Genomic DNA, 15,624 nt, shown 5'->3' on the forward strand with positions numbered 1-15,624 from the left:
TGCCTATCCAAAGCCCTGTCCAAAAAGTAGGTTTGAACCTCTTTGGTCCAGCTTAAAGTCCAACTTAACTTTCACATTTGTGGGAAAAGCAGTCAAATAAAAAGAAAAGTGGCAGAGGATGCGACCCCGTCTACATAATATTTGATAAGATCAAAACTGGTTGTTGTCAGAGCTGTTTTCCAGAACAGAACACAAAGCTCTATGGGGAAAGATTGATGATGGAAAATACCTCATCCTTTTGTGCTCTTTTGCCTCCCACTACGCGAGGCATTTTATAAGGCCTATTCATGTCACAATTTCAATAATCTATCAAATTCTTGCGCGTCTTTGGACTCAAGCCATTTTTAAACCGAAATCCTTCTTCCCAAAATTGTTCCAAAAAAAAAAAAAAAAATGGGGGGAAGAATGGGAGACAAAATGAAAGCACTTCAGGCTCTTCAGTTGATGATTCAGTTAAAAAGACTTTCTTCAAATCATTGCATCAGTCCAGCAGGTTTTCAGCAGCAAAGAGTCCTGCAGTGAGTTGGTCCCCCTGCCAGATGAAAGTCGCACGATGACGTTGCACAGAGACGCCTTAGCGCCGTTTTTGAAGTTTCTACAGTCTCGCGAGCTGCAGCATACTACGGAGGCAAACTGCCCACTGGGGAGTCAGCAGACAAATGAGCCAAAGTGTTTATACAAGCAAGAGTCAAAGAGTGAACAGACAAGAAAACAACAGCATTCCTTTTTGTGGAGAGGGCACCGCTTTAGATCAATTTAAAAAAAAAAAAAAAAAGGTTTAAAAAACAAAAACAAAGGTAAGCTAGTGTACGTCATCAGCATCTTCACTCAGATATTTAACGAAGACCACACGACGCATTATACTGAATCTATCGGCAGATCACGACTTTATTTTTTTTATTCATTTCACATTTGAAAACCCAGTCGCATGGCGCAGAGGACTATAGAAAAGCAGGGCAACCACTATTGTTACAAAATGAATAATTTCACAACAATCTAAAATCTCTAACACATTGCAAATGTACTCTAAATTAAACGCATGCATCTTTGTGTTCAAGTCAGGACGAAGGAAGCGAGTAGCTTCTTTTGTGGCAGAGGCAGTGCAGCGTGGACTGGAGGGCCTCAGTGGCTTGTCTAATTGAATGCCCTTCAGACTGATGAGGTTGCACGTATACTGCACAGCGCAAACTATTTCATTTTCATATTTTAGAAATAACTTCAATCCATTATGAGTGAAGCTTTAACACACACACACACTCTCACACACACACACACACTCAGTGTCTGTACACATTGCAAATATAAACACGCAAAAAAGGGAGCTGCAGGATTGACAAACACAGTTTAAAAACACAGTGATTTTTGTTTCCCTCGTGAAATGTCCAGTATTCACACATCTGTACACTTTTAAGGAGCTTCTCCAATTTGCAACAGTAGACCTCACCTTACCTAAAATGAACTTGGAACAAACGTATTTAAAACTAGTAGACACTCACTGTTTTATTGACCAATATGATTAGCACAAGTACACTAAACTCCGTTTATTGCATTTCACAATAATCTGCTTTGAACGGTCTAAAACACAACATCAACACCACAAAACTAAATTGCAAAAAATGAAAAAGAAAAAGAAAAATCCTGTTTCTGAAATACACGAGGTAATTCACACATTGTTATTCTCCTAAACATACAAGTTCAAGATCAATGGTGTGTTCCAGCTTTCTTTTTTTATATACCAAAAATAACTATTATTATAGTGATTTCCTTCCAGTGTTGTTTGAAATAAATAGATTGTGCATTTCACCTTGGGCAGCAGGGCAAAAGAATGGCCCACAATAACATTTTGATAAAATGTATATTTTTTTCTACTTTTTCATCCTTCATTCAAAACATTTTTTAATAAAAAACATCATTTTAATTGAACTTCAAATAAATTAAACCCTGTGTCACGTAAAAATAATTCATCGGTATTCGCAGTAATCCATGCTATATAACATGCATTTTATATAACTTTGGACTTAAAGGAAACCGCACAAGATAGCTACGAAAACAAAATATATAAGTGTTCTATAAATAACCAGTTCTTATTCTACCCCCAGTAATGGTTCGTGGTTTTATAACCTGGTAATATCCTCGCCATGCTGAGCTCCGGTAAGTTCGTCGGGGGCCCCGGTGTTAGTGGCCGAGGCAGCGGCAACAGCGCCGGCTGCTGAGCTTGTGTTGGACCCGGAGGAAGAGGAGGAGGATCTCACTTTGGTGTTCGGGAGCCTGTGATCCTTTTTCCATTTCATCCTGCGGTTTTGAAACCAGATTTTAATCTGCCGCTCGGAGAGAACCAGGGTGTGTGCGATCTCGATGCGCCTCCGCCGAGTTAAATATCGGTTATAGTGGAATTCCTTCTCCAATTCTAAGACTTGCTGCCGGGTGTATGCTGTCCTAGACCGCTTGGGCTCCGTCCCATTGTAACCAGAGTTCACTGGAAGAAGGAGAAGAGGAGAGAAAGGGAGACAGAGAACGGAGGAAAGGAGGGGTAAACAAGAATGGCCTCAACTGAGATATGGCTGGAAAGATTTATTGGTTATGAATGTTTAGCTGTTTGAGAAATTTAAATGGGAAGTTAAGAACTTCTCAGCGTAATGAGAGGACACTCACATCCAACTATGAGCTAAATTATTAATGCAAGATTACAAAGCTCAGATTTTTTTTCTTATTCATTTCTCCCCCTCTCTCCATCGCGCAATACATAACAGCAGAAGCCACATGGTGATACGGCTGCCCTGAGTATACCTCGGCTATAAAATTTATGGTGGGTGTAATTACCAATGCCGAGTCGTAAATCCGCCTCAATTGTGCCATTTCAAAGGCTTCCCTGCTATCGGAGCAGGGGCTGGCAACGAGATGGGAGTCAGAGGGACTGATAAAGGGAGGGAAGGGGAGAGAGGAGCATGAGGAGTGCAGGGAACATAAACACACAAGTTGCCTACCAGTGCTGACGTGAATTTTCTTCATCCATGGGTACACCACAGGCTGTTTGGAGGAGGCTGTGCTGTTTGGATGCTCCGGGGTAGCTTGGTTGCAGGCGGAGGTTGCGGCCGGTGGGGTGGCGGGGGACATGGACAACTGTGGGGTTTCACATGAAGCAGGTTGCCCTTTCCCTGTCAGTAGATGCGCAGAATGGGGTATTCCATGTCCCCTTGGCGTGTCAGGTTCAGGGATGCTTGCACAGTTAAACTGGCGCTCTTGGTAGCTCGCCCGCGGAGGATATAACTCCTGATGGTGATGCTGGTAGCCAGTGTCCCTTGCGCGGCTGTAATATTCTGGACTATGCTCGGGGATGTAGTTATTTTGCGAATATTCCTCGCATGGAGGAAATTTCGGATCAATGTAGTTAGACTCCATCAAATACGAGCTCATGATCATTAATTTCTGGAGTGGAAAATAATTTTTCTAGCTTTGTCGTTTTTCTGCTCCATAAAGCCCTCCTACTTGCGAGCAGCCCTGTAAAGTTACTTTTACCACGTGACCCAATGGCCCAATAGCAGGGTAAGAGGTAGTTCCCGGATAAGGAACCAGAGGTATTTAGCATACCTACAGTCGCCATTGTGGGCACAAATCTTTCTCTCTCGCTCTCTCTCTCTCTTTCTCTCTTTCTCTCTCTCTCTCTCTGGCTGCGTTACCAAGGCAATTGATCTTGGGGACAAAACTAGTAGCTAGTTGCTGACCAAGGAAAAAATATAACAGGCAAATACAGTGGTCTCAATTATTCAAAGGGACAAGGCTGGGGTACAACAACAAACCATTGCGTTAGTTATAACACCTGATTAACAAAGACTGTCTCTGACAACAAAGCTTCAGCTGTGACACAACCCAGGGTCTCTTCACAAGACTAAGAATAAAGTCTTTCTTTCTTTCTTTCTTTCTTTCTTTCTTTCTTTCCTATAAAGCATTTCAGCAGTAACACAGGTAGGACATCGTGATTATGAATGTCAGTGGAGAGGTGGAGAGGTGAATGCTCTCCAGCTTTGGAGGAGATGAAGACTGATCATTTGTGGTGCTGGACAGAAGTGGACAGAGAGAAACAATCTGCCTCAGTGGCAGGTTCTTCAACAATGAGAAATTTAGGTCTATCTATTTCGAATCCATATTAATTTCTTTAAGACTACACATTTGTATGGATTCTTTCAGCTTTTAAATGAAAATTGGTAAGAATAATCAGAATCAGAATGCTTTATTAATCCCTGTGGAAATTATGTGGCCACAGTAGCTCCAAGACAGCAACTAACTAAACTAAATTAAATAATACAGTATATTACAAAATATAACAAAAATGATTTAAAAGATATAAATGGTTCAGTTATGAATATCCCAGTATATAGCATTAAGACTGGGACTGAATTACAGAAGGATTCTGTATCTCAGGTTGCTGCTTTAAAGTCACAGTAGCCAAAATCTGTTGGAACAAAAGCTGCAAAATGCTTTACAACATAAAAGATTTTAAGAGTGCATCCATGGTGCTTCTATTCTGTCCTACAGACAAGACAAAGCTAAACTCTTTTAATCTCTAACCTTTGCTTCCATAAGGCACAACACAACAAAGCAACCATAGAAAACAAAACATTGCATAAATCCAAATTTGAATATAAACACAGACGAAAATGTCATAGACACAACAAAACTGCAACACAAATGTGGGCTAAGCAGGCGTCAAACATCCAACTGATCAAACTTACATAATATCACTAATATGATGTCACAGATCAGGGGCACACAACCCTGCAGAGAAGCATTCACCAGGAGCTCACAAACCAGCCAGCAGTGAAACTACATCACTATTATGTCACAGAGCAGAGGGTGTAATGAGCTGCTGATTTAACTGCAGGACCAGTATTGTGTCACTGTGAAGTTGCTGCAGACAAGAGAGTCTGCTGTACACACTCTTGACTAAGTGAACATCTGTCCCAAATGCAGGATAGCAATTCACGACACGTGTAAATAGAAATCAGCCACCAGTCCTTGTGATCTTGAGTGGTGCTAATTCCCTCTTCTTCTGACTGCAGTTTTACAGCTTGAAAAAGCCCTTATCTGTTACCTGGTGCACATGTTTCTGAGCTTTGTAATGGCCCAAATAAAAGCGCAGGAACAATCAATGAACAGCATCTATGTGAGGAAAAACAACACTGTTAGGCAGATGAGACGGGCCATTGAAACTACAAGAAGTGCTGAAGAAGAATTGCAGAATGCAACATCCCGATGATTAGTAAAAAACAAACATGGTTACACGATGCTTCAAACTAGAATTTAAACCGTAAAATACAAACACTGAAAGTATTACAACATTTTCTTTTGTTCAGCAGCCTTTGGGAAAATCCACCCTGAAAATGTTGCATGTTAACGCTGGCTGAAGCACTGACCATGAGCCAAGGCATACAGCACTGGTGGTCTGTTGTTTTATTGTAAACTGACACTGCCTGGGTGTATAAACTTGTCATGTGCTGGAAGCTTCCCATTGTTTTCTCAGAGTCAGCTGTAGGCAGACAGAGTGAAGTTAACCTCCCTATCACCTCGACACCCCCATGTTTCACATATATGTCTTCAGGTGGAGAGTAATAATAATAATAATAATAATAATAATAATAATAATAATAATAATAATAATAATAATAATAATAATAATAATAATACAATGATATATTTCCATTCAAACCATCACATTACAAGTTAAGCATCTATTTTCACAGCAGCAGTTAAATAATACGGTTAAAAACGACGTGAAATTGCTTATCATAATTCCGGCTGTACTGTTTGTAAAGAATGCGCACGACATTTCTATTACCCCTAGTGAGGATGTTAGAGGCGTTTTATAGAGCAATAAAAGCCGTAAATCAGTCACTTTTAAACGACCCCTGGTTCCTAACGTGTTTTACAGGGTCTGACACAGTAGTAGCCGCACACTGCACGTTCTCTGTGGCCTACCTACACAATCTGTGGCTGTCTGAGCTATGAATACACTTTGTGACAGCGTTATTGCTCTGCCAGAGCCCGTGGATGGGGTGGATGCAGGCTGTATGTATCATCGTTGATGCTTGTATATGCAAAAGCAGGAAGAAAAAATGCCAGAGAGACGTGAAGGGAAGCAGATGCAGAACAATTCATCGACTGGCGTGGTATTTCAGTTGCCCATGTATTCCTGTAGAGACGTATTTGCGACTGCTTGTACTTCACACAAATTCGGTTCTACAGGGTATACATGTAGACAACTAATGTGTTTTAGGTTAGACACTGTAAAAGGTCATCTGCCGGGCAAATATCTGTGGCGAGCAGGTTATCGTGCATTTCACAGTCGTGTCACGAGAAGCATCAGAGTGGAAATACCACAGAAAGCGTGCGTCAAAGCGGATTCTGTTTATCAGGATTCAAGAAGCAAAGCTACAAACAACCCCACTCCTGCTGTGGATACGTCTACAAGCAAGGGAAACACACATTTTACGTCCTTTCTCTAAAAATAAAATATCCGTGTGACACACACACACACACACACACACACACACACACACACACACACACACACACACACACACACACAGCATAAAGACGCCGTACGCAGAGAACAGAAAGGGTCTCTTTTCTCAACATTCAGCCTCTGCCTTTGAGGTGCCTCCTATATGAATATTCAGCTACAAACACGGAGGATACAAAGGGACGGCGTGACAGCACACATGAAAAATAAGTTTCCATTGTTCCCAACCATTTCTTCTGCTTGCTATTACCATACTGACCGCTCGGTAACCTTTCTTGCTGCCACTCTGGAAGCTAATGAGAAAAGCCTCGGATGAAAAATGCAATATCAGACATGTGACCTGTTTCGGGGTTATTAAAAACAGCAAACATGCTCAGATTGTGAATCAATGGAATTGATTAGAGCGGTGATGCACAGGGTGCTTCAAACACTGTCAAAAAACATCTCAATCTACATATTTCTCCGCCAGCATCCCGCGCATCAATTTGATTTTTTAAAATTGATTAACAAAGCCTCCCGCCCCAACACACAGTGGACTCCCGAGAAGTGGTAACAAAAAAATCTAACTCATATTCATTTGGATTTTTTCATATTCTCATCAAAAGACATGCTGTTTGTCGTGCACACAACCAGTGTGAAAGGAGCTACATACACACCACCTACTCCCTCTCGCCCCATGCGCTCTGGAGGACGCATTTTAATATTAGTTAGACAGCCTGACCCGCGTTTCACCCCTCGCGTTTGACTGGTTCCAATAGTTCACTGCCAAGGATTATTGATGGAGAGACAGCAATGAATTCTTTCTCCCCACAAATGGCTTTCAGATCGTGCACCTAGTTCAATAACTAGTTATAATGTAGAAGTACAAAAAATGAGGCCCTCAGGCAGACTAATTTGATGTTTCATTTGTTCATTTGAGAAATTAAGCTTTCCCTTTTCCTCCCCTGCAAAATAACAGCCTTACAAGCGTGTTCACACATGTACATATGTAAACAAAATAAATCTGTGCAAAACTATGTGGAGGTCGTTCTGTCCACGCAGTGCTGCTCTTTTTCTTTTTTCTTTTTTTTTTAATTTGGTGGCCGAGCACCTGACCTGGATGCAGACAGTGCAGCAATATTGTGCTCCCTGATGAAAACGGTTACGATGCGCTTTTAATCAAACTCTTAACCTAATAGCCTTTCCACGTTTACTCTCCCCAGGTGTAATAACGTTAAGCTGTATCGTCCAGTTAAAATAAAAAGTTTTAATGAAGTGCAGACAGACTGGAGACTAGTTGGATATGAATGCTCTTTAAAAAGCAGCAGCCAAGGGAGCAGAGGCGGTTTCAGAAACGAGATTCCTCCTATAAACAGTTGGTTGGTTTCGAAGCAATGATGTGGTTCATAAGACTCACTGCGCAGTTAAATCCGGCTAACTGGCACTGCAAGAAGTTGAGAGCATAGGATGGTAATTCCATCTTAAGTTGGAGTTTTTGTTTAGGCGTCCAATGTTTGAAATCGTAAGAAACGAGACGCCAGAGTGTCTGAATAAATTAAGTGGAAGTGCAGATATTAAGGTGGTTGCTGTCTTTGAAAAAGCAACTCCGCCAGACAAGCTTTACTCTCAAATAAAGGTAGGCAGATAAGCGTGGGGCAATGCGTAACACTTACTATTAAATCCGCAGTCTCGCTCACTTTGGCTCGTTGAAATGCCTGAAAAATAGAGAGAAAGAACGAAAAGAATTAAAAGGGTAATCATGACAAAATGGTTCATAAAGGTCCATAAAAAATTTCCTCATTAAGTGACAAAATGAATTTTTGCACCCAAACTGCAAAAATAAAATTCTCGAGGAAGAAATTAGCTTTATAATTTGTTCAATTAATATTTTATTTTTAAAACATGTATTAGACCCCCCCGCCCCACCCAGAATAAAAGAATATAAAGAAAATGTTACTCAGTGTTTTCTAAATTAACGAAGCAGCCTATTTGTCACGGATATCACGCATTTGAGGATGGCATAAACATATGCGGTGTCCGTACCATATTTCCGGTTTTTGCTCCAATTCTAAAAAGCCACTATATAATCTAAAAATAAATCAAAATATATAAATTGGCCACATACAAATATGAAAAGGAGATTATATAATACAATCGAAAGCCACAAATGTATTTCATTATAAGGATTTCCTTCGTGTTTCCTACAGTAAATCACTCAAAGTTCAAATACAGAAAGAAACTGTTTGCATGTGTTTCCTTTTCTCCTAATGACCCGTCAGTCCGTCCCTTTGCCTCTCATATCCTCTGCTATCTACTTAAGCGAGGCTGTCCTAGAAAAGCTCTGACATGTCTGGCTGCTGCAGAACTGGGACCGAGGGCGAAAATTTAGGACGGGTCATTTTCAGACAGTAAAAGTAAATTTACAACCATTTTGGTATTTCCTTGGGCAAATTTTCTAAGAATAGAAATCCCTGGACTTCCAGAGCCCTGTGGAATTATGGCGGAGAGTCAATAATAATTCAAAAAAAATAAAATAAACAACTAGTTTGTCTTCACATTGTAAATAAATTCTTGCTGAGTTAAAAAAAAAAACAACAACAAACCGACGTAATAGGACTTTATGGTTTTTATTTGGGCTCAGACAAAAAGATGTTTGTGTTCACCCGGAAATGACCTCCGAGGTTTGAATGATGACAATGTCAGCTCCACAGGTCAAAGAAAGGAATACGACAGCTCAGAACATGGCAGTGAAAACGGATGTTTGTGCCGTTTCACTTTTATTGTGATGCTATAAGAGTGTTTTTGGAAAGGTCTGTCCTAGTTTTAGTGAGGTCAAACCAGGCCTTTAATTCAAAGTGACTAAAAAGCACTGAGAATAAAATTATTTCGATTGTAATAAGCGCCCTGTAGCCCCATGAATGTGGCAAAACACACGTTAATATTTGTTTCTAATTTATTGTAAAAGAAAAAATATATTTACTCGTCATTTCTGCAGGAAAACAAATATTTTCCTTTTGTTTTGTTTCATTTTAGTGCGAGAGTTATGGGAGTTAATGGGATATGACAAATGTCTGTATTACGTAAAAAAGCAACGAAATTGCTTTTGAAAAAAGGAGGAAATAAAAAATAATAATGAGAAGAAAGAGGAACTAACAACGCCCTGACTTGGACACGTTGCCCCCGCAGTGTGTCACTCACACAGCAGCGTGTTATACAGTGCCCCCTATTGAAAGTGTATAATTTTTCCCCTGCACACCTGAAAGCAAACCAGGACAGACTTTACGTATTCCACATACAGAAAATATTAAAAATAGGTTTGTAAAGCCAGGACTGGAGAGATGCGGTAAGTGGTCAGCCTTCAGTGCATTTGTGCACAACCTAAAGCCTCGAAACTCTGAGCTGACTCAAACACTTTGTTTTTGTGATTTTTAATTCCCACAGTATGCAGCATTTACGGCCTGTAAACCCCTGCTTCACCTTGTGCCTAACAGCATAGCTGGACACACCCAAAAAGTCTTACTGTTAGATTCATCCATTCGCAGCTTTTCTGAGCTGAACTACTTTCTAGGACGTTTTTAAAATAATGTAGCCTAAAGAAAAGCAGCAACTCGTTTAGGTTATACGATCACATAGTTTTAAGACTGATAACACATTTCTGCAAAACATGCACGTGCACGCCTCGAGCTAACGCTAGTGCTGCCTTTCGTAATATTTCAGTTTGGATAATGGCATATTTGAACTGCAAAAACGCCTTTGACTCAAGCCTGTTCCTTTGGCCCAGACATGACCCTAAAACAATATGAACACCGGCTGATGAGTGCAAACAGGAACTTCGAGTCATGGTAGTCAGGTGGTTTTGCATTAATAAGCCTCTTTTTGTGGACTAGTGCATTCTTTTAACCACCAGAGCCACTTTTTAGCACAACACAGAACAAATGTCACAAAATATGCTTCAAAACGCTGCGTGTATTTTCAAAAAAGCGCCTTTTCTTCGATCCAAACGTCTGAAACCACGGCGCTTTTATTTAGAATTTCTGAATGTCACATGGAGGTAAGAGTACGAGGGGGGTGTTGGAAATGAGAGGGAGAGAGAGGGTGTGGTGGTTAGTGAGACGGGACGCCAGATTATTTTTGATAGTTCTGAACTTTGCATTTTCCTCACAGTCACCTTTCTCTCTCTCCCTCTCCCTCTCTCTCTCTCTCTCTCTCTCTCACACACACACACACACACACACACACACACACACACACACACATATATATATATATTTCTCACTCTGACATTAAGAAGCAAACTGTTGAATCAAATCACATCCACCGCATGAAAATATGCGCAGGTCTATATTCTGTTATTTGCCAAGAATAAAATGCAGCAGCCTTCAAATAAAAAGCTAATAATAGTTTAAAATGTGGCTCCTTGACACAAAATATCAGTGATCGATATATCCGTAAGACACACTTTTTGAATATTAAAAAAGAGCAAAGATACAATAAAACGTGTGAAAACAATCATTTTTTCCGGGTGCTTAAAAATATGGCACAGCTTCATAAATACTCGCTGGGAATTAGTACGTAGCGTCAATTTTGGCTCTAATCTGTTTAACAGTCACACATTCAGTTACACTGATATAAAACAACAACTACGCAGTTTAGTGAGATAACAGCTCGCAGGCCTGTAGGCAAAGTAAAAACCAACTTACTGCAACAGCTCTCAGTCCTCCGCACCACTCGACTACACAGTCCAAAGAAAGGTACTGCATCCTCACTGCCACAAAGCCCTTTCTTCCTCCGATAAGGGGAAGCAGGCAGCTGCGATTCCGGACAGTTAAGATTATATATGATGTGTATATATCGAAGGTTTGTCAGCTCTTCCAGGCCATAAAACCCACTTAAATGACACCACGTGCTTCCTATGCACCATTCACAGGCCCTGCTTGAGGCAATTGGCATATGTAACCTTGTAAACTTTAAAATACCCTAAAAGAAAGACATACAAAAAGGGATTGAATGCGTTGTCCATGTATAGGTTAGGCCCAACAGAGCGCAGAGAAAGTGGACGCTGCGCTGACCGGTTCTCATAACCGTCAAGGAAGTCAATAGGAAGCTATTAGTTTAAGAGGTGAGTTGATTTTTATTTTCTTTAAGTAGTGCTAGACAGAATTACCTCATAACCTTGGGCTATTCTGCGTCACGCCACTTCTTCTACTAAAACTGCCGATACATTCAACAATGGCGTGATTTTATGTCCGCTATGCTAGCACATAGCGATGTTTTAACAGCAGTGTAATGATAGCACGATTAAAGAGCAAGGCGACATGACAAAAGTAGCCATATGGCCTCAGCGGTGATGACGCGCCAGTGTGCGGTCACAGGAAACCAAAGTTTTGCATCCACGTTGTGTCGTGGGTGAGTGTTATCACAGGCAAGTGCGTCCCTTCCTTCCCTGACAAAACAGGAAACTGAGTGCGTGTGGTGGAGTGCTGGAGAAAGGGGGCAATAAAGTTTTATGGGGGCCTTAGACTTCCGAGCGCGTTTGTGAGTCAATGAAAATCTGTTGATTTCGTGGCTCAAATGGGACAACGCATTTATAAATGGCTTTGATAGTGAACTGGATTCCGCCAGCCAACCCTCGAAATGTGTTTCTAATGATAATAATGATAATAATAATAATAATAATGATAATAATAATAAATAATAATAATAAACGTGCATGCTGACAGCAGGGAATTCCTTTACTTTTAATGAGTCTTTATTGGTTACAATCAACGAACAGGCCATCTATCAGTTATTGTAGGCCCAGTGTTAATCAGGCACCTTAAGTTTACAAAGGAGGGAAGAGAAATTGTTCCATTGCACATTACAACATTATCACAAACAGCCACTGAATTGTACATAATGATTCAAGAGTCACAAGAATATGACAGACAACAGGGATGGTGTCTTCACACGAAATCCACTCACGACGACATTGCTTATTGAGCACACATTCAACAGCATCCTAAATGCAACATGTCACAGAGTCAATTTCAAAGAAAAAGAAAAAAATGGAGAGAAGTAGTATTTGTAAGACAACTTAACTGTTGCTAAGGATTTTCCGATAAGTCAGAATTAGTATTTATTTTGACTTTATTTGATTCACTGACCCCTTTGATGCATGGTGATATAAAGTTGGGAGCTATTCGGGTTATCTCTCGCTTACATAATTTAAAAACATTTTATTTTTTTCTTCTTTTAGTGTTTGTGTGCACCTTTTCAGTGTACTGCAGACCAAAGCTTTGCAGCGGGACGGTTCCAGCTCACCCTCGACCCCCTGTTCCTCTCGTGCAGTAAAGTGAGGCTATCATCGCATGGGCAGCAAATTAATTTAGAAATGTAAACCGATTGATCAAAGTGAGCGATATTCAATACATTAGGTCCCAAACTGCAGCAAGTGACACATAATTGGTGATGAAGCACACAGAGCGGTGTCATGATGTCATTGCTCCTAGCAGTTCATCCGAAGGTCAGGCGGCACTCCAGCATTGTGCAGTGAGGGCTGAAAACGTGCTGCATGCACCGCGTTCGCTGATGCCATTTTTTACTCCTTCACTTTGATTTTTGAGTCCTTCTTCCACTTCATTCGTCTGTTCTGGAACCAGATTTTGATCTGCCTCTCGTTTAGACACAGAGTGTGGGCGATCTCTATGCGCCTGCGGCGGCTCAGGTACCGGTTGAAGTGAAACTCTTTCTCCAGCTCCAGAGTCTGATAGCGGGTGTAACTGGTCCTGGACCGCTTACCCTCCGATTCTGAAGTGGTATTAAAATAAGTTAGCTTTCAGCAGCATTAGAGTGGAAAAAAATAAGTGGAATATAAATAATAGGCTAATAATATCATTACATTCATTACTATTACATGTTATTACAAAGCCTGGATACCCATAAGCACTACAAGCAAGGATCCATTAATTTAAATCCCCTTCAACCCCCATTTAAAAGATCAAAAATCTTTATATAACCTAATTTTAACCTGATATTACTTACTGTGGACTTGTGCAATAAAAATTTATGTTCATGCAGATAAGGATGGTTAACTAGACCCTTAATATAAATATACTCAGTGCAAGGGAAGAGGGCCCACTTAATCCTTTCACAGCAAAACATAAAAAATACAAAATATTACTTAATGCATCTTATCATGATTTAATGCTTAGAAGTTGATAACTAAAAATATGTGGGCCTCTCGGTAAAACCCTGGCCTCGGTTTAATAACGATGCACTGGAGTAGGATGTTGTGGGGGAGAAGCAGATATGTAAACTATAAAAAAAAAAAAAGGGGGGGGGGAGTGGGTTGAAGAAAGTGATGTTTTCCAGATACTTTTTTCAGATTTCCGTGGGTACATGCGTGCAAAGCAACAGAGTTGTGCTTTTGGAAAAAATAAGATAATTTCAACAACCCCGCAGTGTGTTTCTAGATATTTGCATATGGAGGCTCATAATAAAAACAGCATCTTTTGCAGCAAATGTGCTCCTTGTACGTCTCGCTGCCTCAACAGTACGCCAGGGGTTTGAAGGCATAGAGAAGAAGCATGCCTATTCAGATCTTTTAGAGGTGAAAAGTTCACGATTGGGTCAGGGCATTGGTGTTTGACAGAGTTCAATTTAAGGCTAAAGCTTCTCTCTCGCAGTGTGTGTGCTGATGCAAAACACACAGCTAGACCAAGTCTATAAACGAAGCATGGCAAAAACTAATACTTAATGCTGCATTTGTAATATTATTCCATAGTTTTATCGCATTTTTGTTCTCTTATCCAATTATGCCACCATAAATCACAGCGCAGATCACATCTTCACCGTAACAGAGCAGGTTTACGAGCAATGGATGCCTTTGTCATAAAATTTATGACCGCGAGTTTTTATTATTTCCTGCGTTTGGCCTATAAAACTCAAGAGGGACACTGGAACGGGCAAAAAGAAGTGTTGTAGCGTTAAGAGTGAATAAGGGAAAGCATCTTAGCTGCACTTTAGAAAATATGCAAACTTTACCGTGGCTCATGTGCAGTTTTGTCATCCATGGATAAATCTGTGGTCGCTGCTCACTATCCTCAGGCTGGTTCACGTTTGTGTTTCGTTTCACGGACTGCGTGTTATCCGCGTTTCTGTCGCTCTCCTGGCTCATGTTGCCGCCGGATTTTGCGCTTCTCTCCGGGTCTCTGCCAGCCCCACGTCCGAGCAGCTTACTGCTGCCGTAGCTGAGCCCGCTGGCGTCCACAGACGAGCTACTGGAGACCATGGTTATTTGTGGTCCTGACGGGAGTGGAATATCCGTATTGCCACGCAGGCTAGTTTTCATCTCCTCCCGTTGAACAGAGGTCGTGGGGACGGGACAAGAGAATATCCCGTTCACATTAACACCCTCATAATGGCTGGACACGCGCCCAGATAGATCGAAACTAAACATAGTGTTAGGAGAACTTGTCTCGCTTGTTTGCCTGAGACTGGAGCTGTCAACAGAGCTCATTTCAAACTACCACCGACACTTTCTTTTTAAACTAGACAGGGCTGCGGGCTACACGTTGCGGGTATTTCCTTGTTTTTGTTGATCATTGCTTTTCTTTGTTGCCGCTTTTGGAAAATTCACAGCTGTCTGCCCTAAAAAATAATCCAGGATTTATAGGTGGAGTAGGCTTTGGTATCTTTTTTTAATTCTTGATCCGACGTGGGCTGCCCAAATATGGGGTATTTGTACGGGATCACGTGCGCATGTTGGCCAGTCATAAATTGGCTTTGATACTCAATGGGGATATTGATGAATAGGAGAAACGTGTCCGGTAAACTTTGAGCTGTTGGTTGTTGAGGACCAGGCAGGGATCTTTAGCGCAAAAAGGGCAGGACAGTAAGACAAGAGCGTCATCTGGTGTCTGGTATGGGGCAAGACGGTCAAGACCGGTCAGCTCTGTGCCCTGGACCCGCCGCCAGTCCACCATCACCAATAATAATAATAATAATAATAATAATAATAATAATAATAATAATAATAATAATAATAGGTTAAAATATATCTACGCGGATGGACTTGAAACTCGAACGTTGTTGGGAGTTTATATTACTACAGCTACGGGGATGTTATCGTGTTTAACAGTAGCTTAACA

At 40.9% G+C, this 15,624-nt stretch overlaps 2 protein-coding genes across 6 annotated transcripts in view; both read right to left on the reverse strand.

Annotated features, from left to right (window-relative positions):
* Window positions 1-879: 879 nt before the first annotated feature.
* The window catches only part of hoxc10a (homeobox C10a), a 43,387-nt gene continuing 28,642 nt past the window's right edge, over window positions 880-15,624 (reverse strand). For 3 of the 5 annotated variants that reach the window (XM_087834109.1, XM_035905534.2, XM_087834106.1), the window contains 3 exons: window positions 8,170-8,211; window positions 2,985-5,157; window positions 880-2,476 (listed from right to left, as the gene is read on the reverse strand). In XM_087834109.1, the coding sequence (XP_087690235.1) occupies window positions 2,115-2,476; window positions 2,985-3,420 (798 nt within the window). In that variant the 5' untranslated portion in view covers window positions 3,421-5,157; window positions 8,170-8,211 and the 3' untranslated portion in view covers window positions 880-2,114. Of the gene's footprint in view, window positions 2,477-2,984; window positions 6,168-8,169; window positions 8,212-11,196; window positions 11,267-15,624 lie in introns of those variants that run through there. The other 2 variants (XM_087834108.1, XM_087834107.1) reach the window with 2 other exon arrangements.
* Window positions 12,224-15,452, reverse strand: hoxc5a (homeobox C5a). The gene is made up of 2 exons (XM_006785665.3): window positions 14,519-15,452; window positions 12,224-13,282 (listed from the first exon to the last, which is right to left on the reverse strand). The coding sequence occupies exons 1-2, from the start codon at window positions 14,991-14,993 to the stop codon at window positions 13,074-13,076; spliced, it is 684 nt and encodes a 227-aa protein (XP_006785728.1). The 5' UTR covers window positions 14,994-15,452; the 3' UTR covers window positions 12,224-13,073.

Source organism: Neolamprologus brichardi, chromosome 20 (assembly GCF_056152115.1).
Source record: "Neolamprologus brichardi isolate AB-2024 chromosome 20, ASM5615211v1, whole genome shotgun sequence".
Lineage (NCBI taxonomy): Eukaryota > Metazoa > Chordata > Actinopteri > Cichliformes > Cichlidae > Neolamprologus > Neolamprologus brichardi.